Genomic DNA, 22786 nt, shown 5'->3' with positions numbered 1-22786 from the left:
ATGAAACAATTTTGTCAACGGTAGTAATAAAGCATATGAGTTATGTAAATTATATCTTACAAGTTGCAAGCCTCATGCATAGTATACTAATAGTGCCCGCACCTTGTCCTAATTAGCTTGGACTACCGGATCATCGCAATGCACATGTTTTAACCAAGTGTCACAATGGGGTACCTCCATGCCGCCTGTACAAAGGTCTAAGGAGAAAGCTCGCATTTTGGATTTCTCGCTTTTGATTATTCTCAACTTAGACATCCATACCGGGACAACATGGACAACAGATAATGGACTCCTCTTTAATGCGTAAGCATGTGGCAACAATTATTATTCTCATATGAGATTGAGGATATATGTCCAAAACTGAAACTTCCACCATGAATCATGGCTTTAGTTAGCGGCCCAATGTTCTTCTCTAACAATATGCATGCTTAACCATAAGGTGGTAGATCTCTCTTACTTCAGACAAGACGGACATGCATAGCAACTCACATGATATTCAACAAAGAATAGTTGATGGCGTCCCCAGAAACATGGTTATCGCACAACAAGCAACTTAATAAGAGATAAAGTGCATAAGTACATATTCAATACTACAATAGTTTTTAAGCTATTTGTCCCATGAGCTATATATTGTAAAGGTGAATGATGGAATTTAAAGGTAGCACTCAAGCAATATACTTTGGAATGGCGGAGAAATACCATGTAGTAGGTAGGTATGGTGGACACAAATGGCATAGTGGTTGGCTCAAGGATTTTGGATGCATGAGAAGTATTCCCTCTCGATACAAGGCTTAGGCTAGCATGGCTTATTTGAAACAAACACAAGGATGAACCGGTGCAGCAAAACTCACATAAAAGACATATTGTAAACATTATAAGACTCTACACCGTCTTCCTTGTTGTTCAAACTCAATACTAGAGATTATCTAGACCTTAGAGAGACCAAATATGCAAACCAAATTTTAGCATGCTCTATGTATTTCTTCATTAATGGGTGCAAAGCATATGATGCAAGAGCTTAAACATGAGCACAACAATTGCCAAGTATCACATTATCCAAGACATTTATAGCAATTACTACATGTATCATTTTCCAATTCCAACCATATAACAATTTAACGAAGAAGAAACTTCGCCATGAATACTAAAAGCTAAGAACACATGTGTTCATACGAACCAGCGGAGCGTGTCTCTCTCCCACACAAGCATTTACTCAAATAAAAACAAAAACAAAAGCACACAGACGCTCCAAGTAAAGTACATAAGATGTGACCGAATAAAAATATAGTTTCAGGGGAGGAACCTGATAATTTGTCGATGAAGAAGGGGATGCCTTGGGCATCCCAAAGCTTAGACGCTTGAGTCTTCTTGATATATGCAGGGGTGAACCACCGGGGCATCCCCAAGCTTAGAGCTTTCACTCTCCTTGATCATATTGTATCATCCTCCTCTCTTGACCCTTGAAAACTTCCTCCACACCAAACTCGAAACAAACTCATTAGAGGGTTAGTGCATAATCAAAAACTCACATGTTCAGAGGTGACACAATCATTCTTAACACTTCTGGACATTGCTCAAAGCTACTGGAGTTTAATGGAACAAAGAAATCCATCCCACATAGCAAAAGAGGCAATGCGAAATAAAAGGCAGAATCTGTCAAAACAGAACAGTTCGTATTGACGAATTTTATCGAGGCACCAGACTTGCTCAAATGAAAATGCTCAAATTGAATGAAAGTTGCGTACATATCTGAGGATCACTCACGTAAATTGGCATAATTTTCTGAGTTACCTACAGAGAATTTTGCCCAGATTCGTGACAGCAAAGAAATCTGTTTCTGCGCAGTAATCCAAATCTAGTATCAACCTTGCTATCAAAGACTTTACTTGGCACAACAAAACACAAAACTAAGATAAGGAGAGGTTGCTACAGTAGTAAACAACTTCCAAGACACAAATATAAAACAAAGTACTGTAGCAAAATAACACATGGGTTATCTCCCAAGAAGAGTTTTCTTTATAGCCATTAAGATGGGCTCAGCAGTTTTAATGATGCACTCGCAAGAAATAGTATTTGAAGCAAAAGAGAGCATCAAGAAGCAAATCCAAAACACATTTAAGTCTAACATGCTTCCTATGCATAGGAATCTTGTAAATAAACAAGTTCATGAAGAGCAAAGTAACAAGCATAGGAAGATAAAACAAGTGTAGCTTCAAAAATTTCAGCACATAGAGAGGTGTTTTAGTAACATGAAAATTTTTACAACCATATTTTCCTCTCTCATAATAACTTTCAGTAGCATCATGAGCAAACTCAACAATATAACTATCACATAAAGCATTCTTATCATGAGTCTCATGCATAAAATTATTACTCTCCACATAAGCATAATCAATTTTATTAGTTGTAGTGGGAGCAAATTCAACAAAGTAGCTATCATTATTATTCTCATCATCAAATATAGGAGGCATATTGTAATCATAATCAAATTTATCCTCCATAACAGGCGGTAACAAAAGACTACTATCATTATAATCATCATAAATAGGAGGTAAAGTATCATCAAAGTAAATTTTCTCCTCAATGCTTGGGGGACTAAAAATATCATGCTCATCAAAACCAGCTTCCCCAAGCTTAGAATTTTCCATAGCATTAGCAACAATAGTGTTCAAAGCATTCATATCAATAACATTCCCATTAACATTCATATAAAGTTCCATGGGTTTTTTAATTCTCTCTTCAAACACATCATGTCCTAATTCAAGATAAAGTTCATAAAGATCTCTCATATTTTTGCTGTTTTCCATTATGCCTAACTAGTGTAAACAAGAAACAAAAAGTTGCAATTGCAGGATCTAAAGGAAATAGCTTCGAGTACTTACAACGGCGGAAAATAGCTTAGTTGCCGAGATCCGGAGTGTGAGTACCTTTTACCTTTCCTCCCCGGCAACGGCGCCAGAAAATAGCTTGATGTCTACGCCCCCTCCTTTTCCTGTAGACAGTGTTGGGCCTCCAAGAGCAGAGGTTTGTAGAACAGCAGCAAGTTTTTCCTTAAGTGGATCACCCAAGGTTTATCGAACTCAGGGAGGAAGAGGTCAAAGATATCCCTCTCATGCAACCCTGCAACCACAAAGCAAGAAGTCTCTTGTGTCCCCAACACACCAAATAGGTGCACTAGTTCGGCGAAGAGATAGTGAAATACAGGTGGTATGAATAAGTAGCAACGGCACCAGAAAAGTGCTTTGCTCAGGACAGTAAACAAGCAGTAGTAACGCAGCAGTAGTAACACAGTAAACAGTAAACAAGCAGCAATAGCAGTATTTAGGAACAAGGCCTAGGGATTACACTTTCACTAGTGGACACTCTCAACATTGATCGCATAATAAATAACTCTTTCTCATATGTGCTACATACACTCTTTTGTTGGATGATGAACACATTGCGTAGGATTACACGAACCCTCAATGCCGGAGTTAACAAGCTCCACAATTCAATGTTCATATTTAAATAACCTTAGAGCATAATAGATCATTGCAAAATAAACCAAGAACTAACATAGTGCACACACTGTCCACATTACACTATGAAGGAGGAATAGATCACATCAATACTATCATAATGATAATTAACTCCACAATCTACAAGAGATCATGATCATAGCCTATGACAAGAACCACATGGTGCACACACTAGTCACCTTTACACCATGCAGGAGGAATAGACTACTTTAATTACATCACATGAGTAGCACACAACTAGTAGCGATACAAAGCTCATCATATGGGTCTCAATCATGTAAAGCAGCTCATGAGATCATTGTATTGAAGTACATAGGAGAGAGATTAACCACATAGCTACCGGTACAGCCCCGAGCCTCGATGGAGAATGATACGCGTACAACACGCGTCCGTTGGGAACCCCAAGAGGAAGGTGTGATGCGTACAGCGGCAAGTTTTCCCTCAGTATGAAACCAAGGTTTATCGAACCAGTAGGAGCCAAGAAGCACGTTGAAGGTTGATGGCGGCGGGATGTAGTGCGGCGCAACACCAGAGATTCCGGCACCAACGTGGAACCTGCACAACACAACCAAAGTACTTTGCCCCAACGAAACAGTGAGGTTGTCAATCTCACCGGCTTGCTGTAACAAAGGATTAGATGTATAGTGTGGATGATGATTGTTTGCAGAAAACAGTAGAACAGTATTGCAGTAGATTGTATTTCAGTATAGAGAATTGGACCGGGGTCCACAGTTCACTAGAGGTGTCTCTCCCATAAGATAAACAGCATGTTGGGTGAACAAATTACAGTTGGGCAATTGACAAATAGAGAGGGCATGACCATGCACATACATATTATGATGAGTATTGTGAGATTTAATTGGGCATTACGACAAAGTACATAGACCGCTATCCAGCATGCATCTATGCCTAAAAAGTCCACCTTCAGGTTATCATCCGAACCCCCCTCCAGTATTAAGTTGCTAACAACAGACAATTGCATTAAGTATTGTGCGTAATGTAATCAGTGACTACATCCTTGAACATAGCACCAATGTTTTATCCCTAGTGGCAACAGCACATCCATAACCTTAGAGGTTCTTGTCACCCCTCCAGATTCGCGGAGACATGAACCCACTATCGAGCATAAATACTCCCTCTTGGAGTTACTAGCATCAACTTGGCCAGAGCATCTACTAATAACGGAGAGCATGCAAGATCATAAACAACACATAGACATAACTTTGATAATCAACATAACAAGTATTCTCTATTCATCGGATCCCAACAAACAAAACATATAGAATTACAGATAGATGATCTTGATCATGTTAGGCAGCTCACAAGATCCGACAATTAAGCACAATAGGGAGAAGACAACCATCTAGCTACTGCTATGGACCCATAGTCCAGGGGTAGACTACTCACACATCACTCCGGAGGCGACCATGGCGGCGTAGAGTCCTCCGGGAGATGAATCCCCTCTCCGGAAGGGTGCCGGAGAAGATCTCCTGAATCCCCCGAGATGGGATTGGCGGCGGCGGCATCTCAGTAAGGTTTTCCGTATCGTGGCTCTCGGTACTGGGGGTTTTGCGACGGAGGCTTTAAGTAGGCGGAAGGGCAGGTCAGGAGGCGGCACGAGGGGCCCACACCACAGGGCCACACGGCCAAGGGGGGGCCGCGCCGCCCTAGGGTGTGGCCACCTCGTGGCCCCACTTCGTCTCCTCTTCGGTCTTCTGGAAGCTTCGTGGCAAAATAGGACCCTGGGCGTTGATTTCGTCCAATTCCGAGAATATTTCGTTACTAGGATTTACGAAACCAAAAACAGTAAAACAAAGAATCGGCTCTTCGGCATCTTGTTAATAGGTTAGTTCCAGAAAATGCACGAATATGACATAAAGTGTGCATAAAACATGTAGATAACATCAATAATGTGGCATGGAACATAAGAAATTATCGATACGTCGGAGACGTATCAGCATCCCCAAGCTTAGTTCTGCTCGTCCCGAGCAGGTAAAACGATAACAAAGATAATTTCTGGAGTGACATGCCATCATAACCTTGATCATACTATTTGTAAAGCATATGTAGTGAATGCAACGATCAAAACAATGTATATGACATGAGTAAACAAGTGAATCATATAGCAAAGACTTTTCATGAATAGTACTTCAAGACAAGCATCAATAAGTCTTGCATAAGAGTTAACTCATAAAGCAATAATTCAAAGTAAAGGCATTGAAGCAACACAAAGGAAGATTAAGTTTCAGCGGTTGCTTTCAACTTATAACATGTATATCTCATGGATATTGTCAACATAGAGTAATATAACAAGTGCAATATGCAAATATGTAGGAATCAATGCACAGTTCACACAAGTGTTTGCTTCTTGAGGTGGAGAGAAATAGGTGAACTGACTCAACATTGAAAGTAAAAGAATGGTCCTCCATAGAGGAAAAGCATCGATTGCTATATTTGTGCTAGAGCTTTGATTTTGAAAACATGAAACAATTTTGTCAACGGTAGTAATAAAGCATATGTATCATGTAAATTATATCTTACAAGTTGCAAGCCTCATGCATAGTATACTAATAGTGCCCGCACCTTGTCCTAATTAGCTTGGACTACCGGATCATCACAATGCACATGTTTTAACCAAGTGTCACAAAGGGGTACCTCTATGCCGCCTGTACAAAGGTCTAAGGAGAAAGCTCGCATTGGATTTCTCGCTATTGATTATTCTCAACTTAGACATCCATACCGGGACAACATAGACAACAGATAATGGACTCCTCTTTTATGCATAAGCATGTAACAACAATTAATAATTTTCTCATATGAGATTGAGGATATTGTCCAAAACTGAAACTTCCACCATGGATCATGGCTTTAGTTAGCGGCCCAATGTTCTTATCTAACAATATGCGTGCTTAACCATAAGGTGGTAGATCTCTCTTACTTCAGACAAGACGGACATGCATAGCAACTCACATGATATTCAACAAAGAATAGTTGATGGCGTCCCCAGGAGCATGGTTATCGCACAACGAGCAACTTAATAAGAGATAAAGTGCATAAGTACATATTCAATACCACAATAGTTTTTAAGCTATTTGTCCCATGAGCTATATATTGCAAAGGTGAATGATGGAATTTTAAAGGTAGCACTCAAGCAATATACTTTGGAATGGCGGAGAAATACCATGTAGTAGGTAGGTATGGTGGACACAAATGGCATAGTGGTTGGCTCAAGTATTTTGGATGCATGAGAAGTATTCCCTCTCGATACAAGGTTTAGGCTAGCAAGGCTTATTTGAAACAAACACAAGGATGAACCGGTGCAGCAAAACTCACATAAAAGACACATTGTAAACATTATAAGACTCTACACCGTCTTCCTTGTTGTTCAAACTCAATACTAGAAATTATCTAGACCTTAGAGAGACCAAATATGCAAACCAAATTTTAGCATGCTCTATGTATTTCTTCATTAATGGGTGCAAAGCATATGATGCAAGAGCTTAAACATGAGCACAACAATTGCCAAGTATCACATTACCCAAGACATTTATAGCAATTACTACATGTATCATTTTCCAATTCCAACCATATAACAATTTAACGAAGAAGAAACTTCGCCATGAATACTATGAGTAGAAACTAAGGACATACTTGTCCATATGCTACAGTGGAGCGTGTCTCTCTCCCATAAAGTGAATGCTAGGATCCATTTTATTCAAACAAAACAAAAACAAAAACAAACCGACGCTCCAAGCAAAGCACATAAGATGTGATGGAATAAAAATATAGTTTCAGGGGAGGAACCTGATAATGTTGTCGATGAAGAAGGGGATGCCTTGGGCATCCCCAAGCTTAGACGCTTGAGTCTTCTTAGAATATGTAGGGGTGAACCACCGGGGCATCCCCAAGCTTAGAGCTTTCACTCTCCTTGATCATGTTGCATCATACTCCTCTCTTGATCCTTGAAAACTTCCTCCACACCAAACTTAGAACAACTCATTAGAGGGTTAGCGACAATAAAAATTAAAATGTTCAGAGGTGACACAATCATTCTTAACACTTCTGGATATTGCATAAAGCTACTGGACATTAATGGATCAAAGAAATTCATCCGACATAGCAAAAGAGGCAATGCGAAATAAAAGGCAGAATCTGTCAAAACAGAACAGTTCGTATTGACGAATTTTATCGAGGCACCAGACTTGCTCAAATGAAAATGCTCAAATTGAATGAAAGTTGCGTACATATCTGAGGATCACTCAAGTAAATTGGCATAATTTTCTGAGTTACCTACAGAGAAAACAGCCCAGATTCGTGACAGCAAAGAAATCTGTTTCTGCGCAGTAATCCAAATCTAGTATGAACTTTTCTATCAACGACTTTACTTGGCACAACAAAACACTAAACTAAGATAAGGAGAGGTTGCTACAGTAGTAAACAACTTCCAAGACACAAAATAAAAACAAAGTACTGTAGGTAAAAACCATGGGTTGTCTCCCATAAGCGCTTTTCTTTAACGCCTTTCAGCTAGGCGCAGAAAGTGTGTATCAAGTATTATCAAGAGACGAAGTGTCAACATCATAATTTGTTCTAATAATAGAATCAAAAGGTAACTTCATTCTCTTTCTAGGGAAGTGTTCCATACCTTTCTTGAGAGGAAATTGATATTTTATATTACCTTCCTTCATATCAATAGTAGCACCAATAGTTCGAAGAAAAGGTCTTCCCAATATAATGGGACAAGATGCATTGCACTCAATATCCAAGACAACAAAATCAACGGGGACAAGGTTATTGTTAACGGTAATGCGAACATTATCAACTTTCCCCAAAGGTTTCTTTGTAGAATGATCAGCAAGATTAACATCCAAATAACAATTTTTCAATGGTGGCAAGTCAAGCATATTATAAATTTTCTTAGGCATAACAGAAATACTTGCACCAAGATCACATAAAGCATTACAATCAAAATCTTTAACCTTTATCTTAATGATGGGCTCCCAACCATCCTCTAGCTTTCTAGGAATAGAGGCTTCGCGCTCTAGTTTCTCTTCTCTAGCTTTTATGAGAGCATTTGTAATATGTTGCGTGAAAGCCAAATTTATAGCACTAGCATTAGGACTTTTAGCAAGTTTTTGCAAGAACTTTATAACTTCAGAGATGTGGAAATCATCAAAATTCAAACCATTATAATCTAAATCAATGGGATCATCATCCCCAATGTTGGAAAAAAATTTAGCGGTTTATCACAGTGGTTTCAGCTTTAGCAACGATTTCGGGCGGTTTCTCGCTTTGCATTAGAAGTGGAAACATTGCTAACACCAATTCTTTTATTATTAATAGTAGGAGGTGCAGCAACATGTGAAGAATCAACATTACTTGTGGTGGTAATAGTCCAAACTTTAGCTACATTCTTCTCTTTAGCTAGTTTTTCATTTTCTTCTCTATCCCACCTAGCACGCAGTTCAGCCATTAGTCTTATATTCTCATTAATTCTAACTTGGATGGCATTTGCTGTAGTAACAATTTTATTATGATGATTCTCATTAGGCATAACTTTCGATTTCAAAAGATCAACATCAGCAGCAAGGCTATCGACTTTAGAAGCAAGTATATCAATTTTCCCAAGCTTTTCTTCAACAGATTTGTTAAAAGCAGTTTGTGTACTAATAAATTCTTTAAGCATGGCTTCAAGTCCAGGGGGTGTGTTCCTATTATTGTTGTAAGAATTCCCATAAGAATTACCATAGCCGTTGCCATTATTATAAGGATATGGCCTATAGTTGTTACTAGAATTGTTCTGGTAAGCATTGTTGTTGAAATTATTATTTTTAATGAAGTTTACATCAACATGTTCTTCTTGGGCAACCAATGAAGCTAACGGAACATTATTAGGATCAACATTAGTCCTATCATTCACAAGCATAGACATAATAGCATCAATCTTATCACTCAAGGAAGAGGTTTCTTCGACAGAATTTATCTTCTTACCTTGTAGAGCTCTTTCCGTGTGCCATTCAGAGTAGTTGATCATCATATTATCGAGAAGCTTTGTTGCTTCACCAAGAGTGATGGACATAAAGGTACCTCCAGCAGCTGAATCCAATAAATTCCGTGAAGAAAAATTTAGTCCTGCATAGAAGGTTTGGATGATCATCCAAGTAGTCAGTCCATGGGTTGGGCAATTTTTAACCAGAGATTTCATTCTTTCCCATGCTTGTGCAACATGTTCAGTATCTAATTGTTTAAAATTCATTATGCTAGTCCTCAAAGATATAATTTTAGCAGGGGGATAATATCTACCAATAAAAGCATCCTTGCATTTAGTCCATGAATCAATACTATTCTTAGGCAGAGATAGCAACCAATCTTTAGCTCTTCCTCTTAATGAGAAAGGGAACAATTTTAATTTTATAATGTCACCATCTACATCTTTATACTTTTGCATTTCACACAATTCAACAAAATTATTAAGATGGGCAGCAGCATCATCAAAACTAACACCAGAAAATTGCTCTCGCATAACAAGATTCAGTAAAGCAGGTTTAATTTCAAAGAATTCTGCTGTAGTAGCAGGTGGAGCAATAGGTGTGCATAAGAAATCATTATTATTTGTGGTTGTGAAGTCACACAACTTAGTATTTTCAGGGGTACCCATTTTAGCAACAGTAAATAAAGCAAACTAGATAAAGTAAATGCAAGTAACTAATTTTTTTGTGTTTTTGATATAGCAAACAAGATAGCAAATAAAGTAAAACTAGCAACTAATTTTTTTGTATTTTGATTTAGTGCAGCAAACAAAGTAGTAAATAAAACTAAGCAAGACAAAATCAAAGTAAAGAGATTGGGAAGTGGAGACTCCCCTTGCAGCGTGTCTTGATCTCCCCGGCAACGGCGCCAGAAAAAGTTGCTTGATACGCGTACAACACGCGTCCGTTGGGAACCCCAAGAGGAAGGTGTGATGCGTACAGCGGCAAGTTTTCCCTCAGTATGAAACCAAGGTTTATCGAACCAGTAGGAGCCAAGAAGCACGTTGAAGGTTGATGGCGGCGGGATGTAGTGCGGCGCAACACCGTAGATTCCGCGCCAACGTGGAACCCGCACAACACAACCAAAGTACTTTGCCCCAACGAAACAGATGAGGTTGTCAATCTCACCGCTTGTCATAACAAAGGATTAGATGTATAGTGTGGATGATGATTGTTTGCGAAAACAGTAGAACAAGTATTACAGAGATTGTATTTCAGTATAGAGAATTGGACCGGGGTCCACAGTTCACTAGAGGTGTCTCTCCCATAAGATAAACAGCATGTTGGGTGAACAAATTACAGTTGGGCAATTGACAAATAGAGAGGGCATGACCATGCACATACATATTATGATGAGTATTGTGAGATTTAATTGGGCATTACAACAAAGTACATAGACCGCTATCCAGCATGCATCTATGCCTAAAAAGTCCACCTTCAGGTTATCATCTGAACCCCCTCCAGTATTAAGTTGCTAACAACAAACAATTGCATTAAGTATTGCGCGTAATGTAATCAGTGACTACATCCTTGAACATAGCACCAATGTTTTATCCCTAGTGGCAACAGCACATCCATAACCTTAGAGGTTCTTGTCACCCCTCCAGATTCACGGAGACATGAACCCACTATCGAGCATAAATACTCCCTCTTGGAGTTACTAGCATCAACTTGGCCAGAGCATCTACTAATAACGGAGAGCATGCAAGATCATAAACAACACATAGACATAACTTTGATAATCAACATAACAAGTATTCTCTATTCATCGGATCCCAACAAACGCAACATATAGAATTACAGATAGATGATCTTGATCATGTTAGGCAGCTCACAAGATCCGACAATTAAGCACAATGGGGAGAAGACAACCATCTAGCTACTGCTATGGACCCATAGTCCAGGGGTAGACTACTCACACATCACTCCGGAGGCGACCATGGCGGCGTAGAGTCCTCCGGGAGATGAATCCCCTCTCCGGCAGGGTGCCGGAGAAGATCTCCTGAATCCCCCGAGATGGGATTGGCGGCGGCGGCGTCTCAGTAAGGTTTTCCGTATCGTGGCTCTCGGTACTGGGGGTTTTTGCGACGGAGGCTTTAAGTAGGCGGAAGGGCAGGTCAGGAGGCGGCACGAGGGGCCCACACCACAGGGCCGCGTGGCCAAGGGGGGGCCGCGCCGCCCTAGGGTGTGGCCACCTCGTGGCCCCACTTCGTCTCCTCTTCGGTCTTCTGGAAGCTTCGTGGCAAAATAGGACCCTGGGCGTTGATTTCGTCCAATTCCGAGAATATTTCGTTACTAGGATTTCTGAAACCAAAAACAAAAAACAAAGAATCGGCTCTTCGGCATCTTGTTAATAGGTTAGTTCCAGAAAATGCACGAATATGACATAAAGTGTGCATAAAACATGTAGATAACATCAATAATGTGGCATGGAACATAAGAAATTATCGATACGTCGGAGACGTATCAGAGAACTACTCCCTCCTCATGGGAGACAGCAGCGGTGATGAAGATGGCGGTGGAGATGGCAGCGGTGTCGATGGAGAAGCCTTCCGGGGGCACTTCCCCGTCTCGGCGGCGTGCCGGAACAGAGACTCCTGTCCCCCAGATCTTGGCTTCGCGATGGCGGCGGCTCTGGAAGGTTTTCTCTGGTTTCGTCGAACGTATCAGGGTTTTCGCGACGGAGGCTTTAAATAGGCGAAGAGGCGGCGCAGGAGGGCTGACAGGGTGGCCACACTATAGGGGGGCGCGGCCCCCCCCTTGGCCGCGCCGGCCTAGGGTTTGGTGGCCCTGTGCCCCCTCTCTGGCGGTTCTCGGGTGTTCTGGATGCTTCCGGGCAAAATAGGAACCTGGGCGTTGATTTCGTCCGATTCCGAGAATATTTCGTTACTAGGATTTCTGAAACCAAAAACAGCAGAAAACAGCAACTGGCACTTCGGCATCTTGTTAATAGGTTAGTTCCAGAAAATGCACGAATATGACATAAAGTGTGCATAAAACATGTAGATATCATCAATAATGTGGCATGGAACACAAGAAATTATCGATACGTCGGAGACGTATCAGTGATCTCCTCTTCTGTCATGTCCCTACATAAGTCAGCATTCATCTGGTCAGTTACTTTCTTGTTCATTGCTTCAACCGCAAGTTCAGGTTGTACACTTTCATCCACTGTGAACAGGTTCAGGAAAAATTCAGAGGCAATAGTGCCCATCTCCTCTGGGTTTTGCGTTAGTGATCCATCATTTTTTCTCAGACTTCTGATGTTGTTCTTCTTTGCTCGCCAAGTGGCCTTCCTATGGAAGTATCTTGTGTTCCTGTCACCTTCTCTAAGCCAAGAAACCCGCGATCGCTGCTTCCAGAATATTTCTTCCTTCTCTAGAAATTCATCTAGTTCAGCTGCAATTTCATAGCTTCTTTTTATACTCTGGTTATCCCTTCTAGATCTGGCCTTCTCCAAAAAAATTCTCAGCTTCTCAATCTTCCTTGGTATATGTCCAATAGTCCGTTTGCTCCATGATTGAAGGTTTCCCATTACAGAATTTAATTTGTTGGCAATGTCTCCCAGATTATTGGCTTTTGGCTGCATCTGCCAAGAGGACTGGATTTCATCACTGAGAGTGCTTTCTTTTTCCCAGTGCATTTCATACCTGCGAAAACGAGGAGAAGCAGCCATAACCGGTTTTTTATCCAAATAAACAAGAATAGGGCTATGATCAGATCTCGAGCTTACCAGATGATGGACATGGCTGTGAGGGAATATCCTGGACCAATCTGGGCAAGCAACAGCACGGTCCAATCTTACTCGGACATTCCTTTCACCTTTCTGCTTATTATCATATGTCCAAGGTAGACCAGAGAACCCCAAATCAAACAGGTTGCAATCAGACAACATATTTCTAAAATCTTCCATTTGTTTTTCACCTCTTCTTCTTCTTGAGAAATGTTTCTCTTGCCACATAGTTTCGTTGAAGTCCCCTAGCATAAGCCAAGGTCCTTTGATCATTGGTCTCATTTTCCTGAGAAGATCCCACATCTGATGTCTCAGATGTGTTTTAGGTTCACCATACACGTAGGTACATCTCCATTTTATTCCTTTTTCTTGGTCAGTGACCATTACATCAATGACTCTACTATTTATTTTGAACAACTCTACCTCAACTGACTCATCCCAAAAAAGAGCGACTCCTCCTCCCTTCCCCTCCTCCGAGAAAGACACTACATGTTTGAGGCCTAGTCGCCACCGCAAGTTTTCGATTTTACTTTTATTTTGACGCGTTTCCGACAGGAACAACAACTTTGGGTGGTGAGAGCGCACCAGGCGCTCCAGTTCTCACAACCCTTAGTTCTTGTGGTGTGGATAAGATATTAATGCATGTGCTACGTGGAGTCAATGACACCAATTATGGCTCTTCCTCTCTAGAGATAAGCTATCCATATCCGCATGAGTCTCAAGCCATTGAACAACACAAGTACTCGATCGATCCCAAACATGTTCTAGCTGGACTCATTGCTTATATATAGGTATGATGATCGAGTGTGGACTAATAGAACCCGGCGGTATGTGAACCTGGCTTAAATCAGCATCTGATTGGTCCAGAAAATATACGTGGGGTCCACTGCTGCAGTGTGCTGTACTCATGCCACAGTAAAATACATGTGTGGTCCTCCCCCATCCCACCATCGCATCCTCTTCTCTGCCACCTATCCATCCCCATCGCGGTTCAAGGCCGTCGTGGCCGACTGCGCCGCGCGCACAGCCGCATGCGCCTGCTGCTGCACTTCCTCGGCATCCTCCCCGTCGCCAAGCTCGGGCCACGTCGACGCCGCCCGTCCTCGACGCCACGTCGACGGCGCCCTGTCCTCGATGCCGCTCGTCCTCGACGCCACGTCGACGGCGCCCTGTCCCCGACGCCACGTCTCCGTCGCCAGCTCGATGACGCCAGGTCCCCGACGTCGACCCGTCCTAGACGGCGCCCTGTCCCCGGCGCCGCCATGTCCTCGACGACGCTTCGTCTCCGACGCCGGATCGACGACGCCATGTCCCCGATGCCGATCCGTCCGAGATGGCGCTCGTCCCCGATGCCGCCCGTCCTCGAGGCCGACATGTCGTCGACGCCGCCCGTCCCCGACGCCGCCTAGACGCCGCTCGTCCCCGACGCCGCGTCGTCCCCATCGTTGCCTTGTCCTCGACGCGGCCCCCGTCCCGACGCGAGGCACGCACCGGATCGGGCGCATCGACAGTGCCGCTAGTCGAGTCGCCCTCCGCCGCTAACCACCACCGCGCGGGCCTAGCCATGGGCGCACCACCACAGGCAGGAACGCCCGCGACGGTGTCCGCCTCCGCCGTCCGCCCGCTCCTCCGCCGACCGCCCGCTGCCGCGCCTCCGCCATCAGCCTCTCCTCGCGCTCGCGTCGCCGCTGTTCGCCCCGACGGCCGTCTGCTACTGGTGACGTTATTCTGGAGGAGTGGAGGACTGAGGAGAGAGAGGGCGTGATTTGGGGAAGGCCCGCCGCCCCACTCTTCTCTTAACTGCATTTGGCCCACCTCTGTATTGTATCTGTATCGCGCGTGGGTTTGTAAAAGTAGATCAGCTGTTGTGTGGGCCCCACCAAACACATGGACCAATGGCAGTCTGACTTCCACCAGGAGCATATGCCGACCGGTTCACTTATGGACTTTCCTATGATGATCGTATCCGCATGCGGCAAACAGATCGAGCTGGCCAATGAAATTCAGAGCAATATCTACACTAGTTTAAGTGCTGATCAATTTAGTGTCACCTGCCTCATGGGTTCCACAGAGGCCATCTTGTCTGCGCAGATGGCCAGCAAATGCTTCAGCGTCAATAAGGTATAAGCTTCGCATCTCTTCCACATGCTTTTACGTACCTCAGGAAAAGAAATGAATCCCATGATGGCATGATCTCATGCGTTGTTATGTTAAGTTTTGCTCTTTTTGTTGTTGTTTGCAGTTCATGGCGAGCCCCGTGCCACAAATGCAGAAGCAGTGTGATGGTAGCAGCAGTGCTAGCAGCGCCAGCAGAAGACAAGTGGAGAAGAATGAGACGAACAGTTTCGCTGCGAAGATTGTCGGTATGCAGCAGCAACAGTTGAAGCCACGGTTCGCTCTGGAGTTGGATGGGCTTAATTGCTTCGAGACCATTGTTCCTCTCTGAACTCTGAGGCACTCTCCGTTTCCAGCAGATAGGTTTTTTGTTTGTGGAATGCTCGTTAAAACCTTCAAAATAAGAAAAATACATGCATCAAAGCGGTAGGAATCAACTCATCCAAAACAGGAGATGGGACACATCCAAGCGCTTGGGAACATCCAATTGCAATTCACCACAACTTAGGTGGTGATGTGGAGGGAAATTGTAGGGTCATTCCTATTCCTGCGCCACATGATAATGATGTTACCGTTGGCTAGGAACTCTGAATCTCTCTCGCGATGACACTGACTGAGACACTGACACAGGGTTTTTTGCGTTGCTGAAAAACTTAGAAACTTTTTTGATTCATCTTTCTCGCCTTTTATTCAGTACAGAAAGAGAGTGGCAGGTAGAGATCCTACCCTTGCGCCATGATCCGATCTATATGCTCGCGCCATCCTACGAGCCTAGAAACAAGGCGGTCACAAGCAACACGCACGCTCTAACACTGCGCCAGATCGTGCCTAAGTGAAAAACAACTTAACTGAAGGTGTAACAGCTAAATTTAACTAAAAGCGAAATGTCTAGATTAAAACAACTAACAAATGATGCTGTTGGTTTTGATGTTTATCAATCACGTGAACAATTGTATTTGGAAAATTATGGTGATTCAGAACTATCAGTTTGGGTTCTTGAAGATTTTAGTACTGAAAATTGGACCTTTTAGCAAAAGGTCAGCCACTTACAATTGTTCGGTAAAAAGTATTCATCACTTCCTTGAATTACAATGTTACGATTCACCCGGAAGACAATCTTATATCGCTTTTGCTTGAGTGCGCACCCTCGGCCAAACTGCAAACTCGTGAAAAAACAGATGAACGGTCAGGATAAAGCGGTACCGATTCGGGATGGGGGCACGATCGTCTGCCGGGAAATTATAACAGCTTCGTACAACCCACGTAGAAGACCACCTCCAGCACCGCGAAGCACACGAACTCGAGCTTCTTCCTGATCGCCTCTTGTCCCGATACCCACGCCTCGCCGTAGACCCAACCGTCGAACATCCATGTCGCTCAGCGCGAACAATAGCTTCACCATCATCTTCTTGTCGGCTGGGGAGCAGGATCCAGCGTGTCCACCAGATCAGGCCTCGCAGATGCCGGATCCGGCGACTCGTCGCCGGCTTGGACCTAAAGGTTGACTTTTTCGTGGAGGGGAGCTCGGCGAGCCGAATGGTGGAGGGAGCGTGCCAATGCATGGAGAGCTCGGCGGCGAGGCGACCGGAGCTCGACGACAAGGCAAGGGGAGAGCAGTGCAGAGAGGGTGCGGTGGGCAGAGATGGTGCGGGTGACAGCTAGGGTAAGCGCACTGAGCGGAAAGATGGGGTAGAGTGCTGGTTGAAGTCAACAAAGTTTGAGGGATTGTTTTGCAAAATCATATGTCCAACACTTTTTCCGGATAGGATGGAGTATCAAATATGTGCAATCAAACTACACCTGGGCAAAACAAGGGTCGGGCCGGGCTACCCATGCCCAGCTGTAAATCAAACAAGCACATGGCTACACTAAAAAATAAAAATAAAAACAAGCACATGCCTTGGCCACAAGACGCCACAACAACTGACGAGTGAGCAGTAATCAAATGCTAACGCACCGATCGATGCATGTACGTACAAAAATGAGTTGGACTTGGTCTGATGATGATGTACTGAGGCAGACTCCACAATCTGAGAGAACCCAGTCCAGAACTCGAGATAGCCTAGCTACCGGCCAGCCGGCGATGCAGCCGGCCATGGCGCCGGTGCACGTGCTGGTGTTCCCGTGGCCGATGCAGGGCCACATCAACTCCATGCTCCATCTCACAGCGGGTCTCCTCGGCGCCGGCCTCCACATCACCTTTCTCCACACCGACCACAACCTCCGCCGCGTTGACCGCGCCAACGCGGCCACCTCGCCGCGCCTCCGTCTCATGTCCGTGCCGGACGGCCTCCCTGACGACCACCCCCGCTCGGTGTACGACATCAAGGATCTCGGCAGGTCCCTGCGGACGACTGGCTCCGTCGCGTACCGTGCTCTCCTCGCCTCGCTGCTGGTCGACGACGCCGCTGGCTTCCCCAAGCTGTCGTGCGTCGTGGCAGACGGCCTGCTGACGTTCGCCACCGACATCGCGGAGGCTCTCGGTGTGCCGGCGCTCCCGTTCCGCACGGAGAGCGCGTGCAGCCTCCTGGCCTACCTCTCCGTGCCCAGACTGGTGGAGCTCGGCGAGGTTCCCATCCCTGTAGGCGCCGAACTCGACGACGCTCCCGTCCATGGCGTCCCGGGCATGGAGGGCTTCCTGCGGCGGCGAGACCTTCCAAGCTCTTGCCGCCGTCACGCCGAGACCCACGACGTGGACCCCATGCTGCAGGTTTTCGTCAGCCACACCGCTCACAGCTTCGGGGCGCGGGCGCTCATACTCAACACGGCCGCGTCGCTGGAGCGGTCGGCGCTGGCGCACATCGCGCCGCACATGCGCGACGTCTTCGCCATAGGCCCTCTCCACGCCATCTCGGCGGCGGCAATGGCGCTGCCGAGGACCAGCTTGTGGCGCGAGGACGACGGTTGCATGACGTGGCTCGACGGGCACGCGGACCGGTCCGTCGTGTACGTGAGCTTGGGGAGCCTCACCGTCATTTCTCTGGAGCAGTTCACCGAGTTGCTGTCCGGGCTCGTCGGCGCCGGCTACGCGTTCCTGTGGGCGCTCCGGCCCGACATGGTGGGGGCGAGCCCCAAGGAAGCCGTCGAGGCGGCGGGGAACGGCGGCAAGGCGCGCATCGTGGACTGGGCGCCGCAGCGGGACGTGCTGCGGCACCCCGCCGTGGGGTGCTTCCTGACCCACGCCGGGTGGAACTCCACGCTGGAGGGCGTCGTCGAGGGCGTGCCGCTGGTGTGCTGGCCCTTCTTCATGGACCAGCAGATCAACAGCCGCTTCGTGGGCACCGTGTGGGGGAACGGACTGGACATGAAGGACGTGTGCGAGAGAGCCGTCGTGGAGAGGATGGTGAGGGAGGCCATGGAGTCCGGCGAGCTAAGGACGTCGGCTCAAGCGCTGGCACAACAGGTGAGGAGGGACGTCGCTGAGGGGGGCTCGTCCACCACCGAGTTCCACCGGCTCGTCTCCTTCATCAAGCAGCTCAGTTGCTCGTGATGTTTTTTTTTCTTTGTTTTTTAAAAGGAAAACGCTTCGTTTCAGCCCACCGATCGAGGATCTCAGAAAATCGATCGTTCCTTCCTATCGGAATTGCGACCTGCACATGGATGGGCCAACCTTGCCTTAGGGCATCTCCAACCGGGCGACATATATTTATGTCGTTTGCGTCGGTCACGGACATAAAAAAACGTCCGCATATCCGCATGCGTCTGCCCCTTCTCCAGCGGCAGAGACGCATTTATTTGACCGCATGCGTGATTAGAGAGGAGAGATGGAAAGATTCTATTTGTGTGGCTAGGAATGAATGCATGCGTAACTAAAGGAGAAGAGAGAGGGCTACATGCAGCCCAACCAGACACAAACGGACGCGCGGACGCGTCCGCAGAGACACATTCCTGGCGCACGTTTGTGTCAGGATGGACGCTACGGATGTTTTGCGTCTAGCCGCTGGAGCGTGTTTTTTGTCCGCGCAGACGCAAACGGACGAAAAATGTCCGTTTGTGTCGCCCCGTTGGAGATGCCCTTATCCTATCGCTGGCTACGAAACCAGTACAGCGTCGCACCTGCTCTTCCCCGGCGAGCTCGCCGCCCAAGCTCCTCCCCCAGCGAGCGCACTGATACGTCTCCAACGTATCTATAATTTCTGATGTTTCATGCTTGTTTTATGACAATACCTACATGTTTTGCTCACACTTTATAATGTTTTTATGCGTTTTTCCGGAACTAACCTATTAACAAGATGCCGAAGTGCTAGTTCCTGTTTTCTGCTGTTTTTGGTTCCAGAAAAGCTGTTCGGACAATATTCTCGGAATTCGACGAAACGAAGACCAAATATCTTATTTTTCCCGGAAGGCTCCAGAACACCGAAGGGGAGTCGGAGGCGGGCCAGAGGGCCACCACACCATAAGGCGGCGCGGCCAGGCCTGGGCCCGCGCCAGCCTATGGTGAGGGGGCTCCAGGCACCTCCATGCGTCGCCTCTTCGCCTATAAGACCCCTTTCGACCTAAAAACGCGATACGGATTGACGAAACTCCAGAAAGACTCCCGGAGCGCCGCCGCCATCGCGAAACTCCAATTCGGGGGATAGAATCTCTGTTTCGGCACGCCGCCGGGACGGGGAGGTGCCCCCGGAAGCCATATCCATCGACGCCACCGCCTCCATCATGCTCCGTGAGTAGTTCCCCATGGACTACGGGTTCTAGCGGTAGCTAGTTGGTACTCTCTATCCCATGTACTTCAATACAATGATCTCATGAGCTGCCTTACATGATTGAGATCCATCTGATGTAATCGGTGTTGTGTTTGTTGGGATCCGATGGATGATACATTATGATTAGTCTATCTATAAAGTTTGTGAAGTTATTGTTGCTGCAATCTTGTTATGCCTAATGCTTGTCACTAGGGCCCGAGTGGCATGATCTTAGATTTAAGCTTTATAATTATTGCTTAGATTGTATCTACAAGTTGTTTGCATATATTGCTGTCCGGAATCCGAGGCCCCAAAGTGACAGAAATTGAGACAACCGGAGGGGAAGGCTGTGATATGAGGATCACATGTTTTCACCAAGTGTTAATGCTTTGCTCCGGTGCTCTATTAAAAGGAGTACCTTAATAGCCAGTAGATTCCCTTGAGGCCCGGCTGCCACCGGCTGGTAGGACAAAAGATGTTGTGCAAGTTTCTCATTGCGAGCACGTACGACTATATATGGAAAACATGCCTACATGATTAATAATCTTGATGTTCTGTCTTAATGCTATTTTAATCCTATCAATTGCCCAACTGTAATTTGTTCACCCAACACTTGTCACTTGTTATTGGAGAGTTACTCGCTGAGAACCCGGTCCATCTCTCATCATCATATACTCGTTCTATATGTCATTGGAAGTAGTATCAACTATTTTCTGGTGCCATTGCCTCTGTGTTACTACTATTGCTGCTATGTTACTGTTACTATTGCTCTCATATTACTGCTGCTTTCACATCACCCCTTTTACTAGTGCTTTTCCAGGTGCAGCTGAATTGACAACTCAGTTGTTAAGGCTTATAAGTATTCTTTATCTCCCCTTGTGTCGAATCAATAAATTTGGGTTTTACTTCCCTCGAAGACTGTTGCGATCCCCTATACTTGTGGGTTATCGCGCACTGCCCAGCTCCTCCTCGACGAGCTCGCTGCCCCTGCTCCTTTTCTCCGGCGAGCGCGCCGCCCCTGCTCCTTTCTCCAGCGAGCGCGCCGCCCGATCTCCTTACCGTCGAGCGCGCCTTCTGCTCCCCATCCAGCTGCGCCCCCACCTCCGGTGAGTTCGCTCTCCGCTTCCAACCGCTCGACTACGGCTGTGACGCCCTGCTCCTCCCGGCGGGGTGCTCCTTTGCTCCTCATCTATCTCCGCCCCCACCTCAGGTGAGCGCTCTCGGCGCCTCCAACTGCTTGGCTACGGCACCACCATGACCCCCAAGTACTGTGTTGTGGACATAGGTGCCATCGTCGGCGCTGGAGATACCGGCAGAGATGGCCAAGAAGGTGTGAGGCATGGAACAGTAATATTTTTATTGGTTTTATTGTTAACTATTGTTGTAAATATATTGATGATTAGTTGTAAAGATATATTTTTTGAAATAGAAATTATTTTTTTGTTAAAATAATTTGTTGTTTTTGCTGCTAATTAATGTTGTAAATATGATACTGATTTATTGTAAAGATATTTTTTGGCATGAAGCTCTGTTATTGTAAACACCTAAATAAAAAAATGTTGATTTTGTTGTTAATTTCTTGTTGTAAATATATTGGATATTTGTTGTAAAGATATTTTGGCGCAAAATAATATTAGTGCTGAATTGTTGTTTTTTGTAAACTCATTTTTTGAATATTGTTGTAAATACTCAATTTTTTGTTATTTTTGTTGATAATTATTATTGTAAATGGTTTACTCATTGTTGTACAACAACAATAACAAAGCCTTTATTTTGCTAAAAAAAATGTTGTTAGCTATTGTTGTAAACACCACAACCGATTATTTTTTGTTGTAAACAAATAAGTTAGCCTACATACAAAGAAAGCATACAAAGAAAGGACTTAGCTTACAGTAGGAAAACAGTATCACAGCGCGAGAGGACAGGTCCATCCACGAGACCAAAACAACACGCTACCTTTCAGCAGCCGAACATGCATATATAATCATAGGAACGGTGAAAGCGACCTGCTTGATGGGACGGGTCACGAGCGTCCGATGCGGCCGGATGGACGGCGGTCGAGGCAACCGATCCCGCCCGCGGATCGGTCGGCCGACACTGAGCGCGGCCCTTTTTAAAAAGGGGGAAAGCCCCGGTCTACTAGATCATACAACCTAATACATTTTATTATTAATTAAATAATCGTGTAATTTGGATCACACGGGATCGTGTAATATTCTTTTTTGAGATGTTAAATTTATTACATTAAGTCGATTGAATTGTTAGACTTTATTGAAAGTTTTGAAGAAACAGTAAATTTTTGATGACCTATTTGACCTGAACATGGGTTTTAAAACAAATTTTATATGAGTAGATTAACATGACTATCCAAATTGATTGTATTTTTCGTTTCAATCATTCAGATTCTTTAGTGGCAATCAAAGTATTTATCCAACCATGCTGAAATTATAAAGAGATGGCATAGAAACACTTTTCCAATTTTGGTGGAGTTATGTTTTGATATGGAAAATCTACTTTGTCTCATAGGTGTAGATGCACCCACTATTCAAAATCATATTTCGAAATGTTTAAAAATTCTGAAAAAATAACAGGGTGTACATTTAGACATTTTATGTTCGCACACGAATTTCACAGAAAAATATTATTTTTATGGCCAGTGTAAAAAAAACAATTTCTAACGCGACAAAACAGCTTTTAACGAGACATTTT

General features: G+C 44.9%; 2 protein-coding genes across 2 annotated transcripts; both read left to right on the top strand.

Annotated features, from left to right (window-relative positions):
- The first annotated feature begins 14704 nt into the window (after positions 1 to 14704).
- Positions 14705 to 15980, top strand: LOC127330900 (uncharacterized). The gene is made up of 2 exons (XM_051356971.2): positions 14705 to 15401; positions 15523 to 15980. The coding sequence occupies exons 1-2, from the start codon at positions 15168 to 15170 to the stop codon at positions 15724 to 15726; spliced, it is 438 nt and encodes a 145-aa protein (XP_051212931.1). The 5' UTR covers positions 14705 to 15167; the 3' UTR covers positions 15727 to 15980.
- A 1410-nt stretch (positions 15981 to 17390) lies between these two features.
- On the top strand, positions 17391 to 18990 carry LOC127330899 (7-deoxyloganetic acid glucosyl transferase-like). Its single transcript, XM_051356970.2, has one exon. The coding sequence runs from the start codon at positions 17479 to 17481 to the stop codon at positions 18883 to 18885; it is 1407 nt and encodes a 468-aa protein (XP_051212930.1). The 5' UTR covers positions 17391 to 17478; the 3' UTR covers positions 18886 to 18990.
- Positions 18991 to 22786: the final 3796 nt, after the last annotated feature.

The sequence above is a fragment of the Lolium perenne genome, chromosome 2 (assembly GCF_019359855.2).
Source record: "Lolium perenne isolate Kyuss_39 chromosome 2, Kyuss_2.0, whole genome shotgun sequence".
Classification (NCBI taxonomy): Eukaryota; Viridiplantae; Streptophyta; class Magnoliopsida; order Poales; family Poaceae; genus Lolium; species Lolium perenne.
Note: the sequence above shows the minus strand (reverse complement) of the source record. Positions and strands in the feature narration are given on the sequence as shown.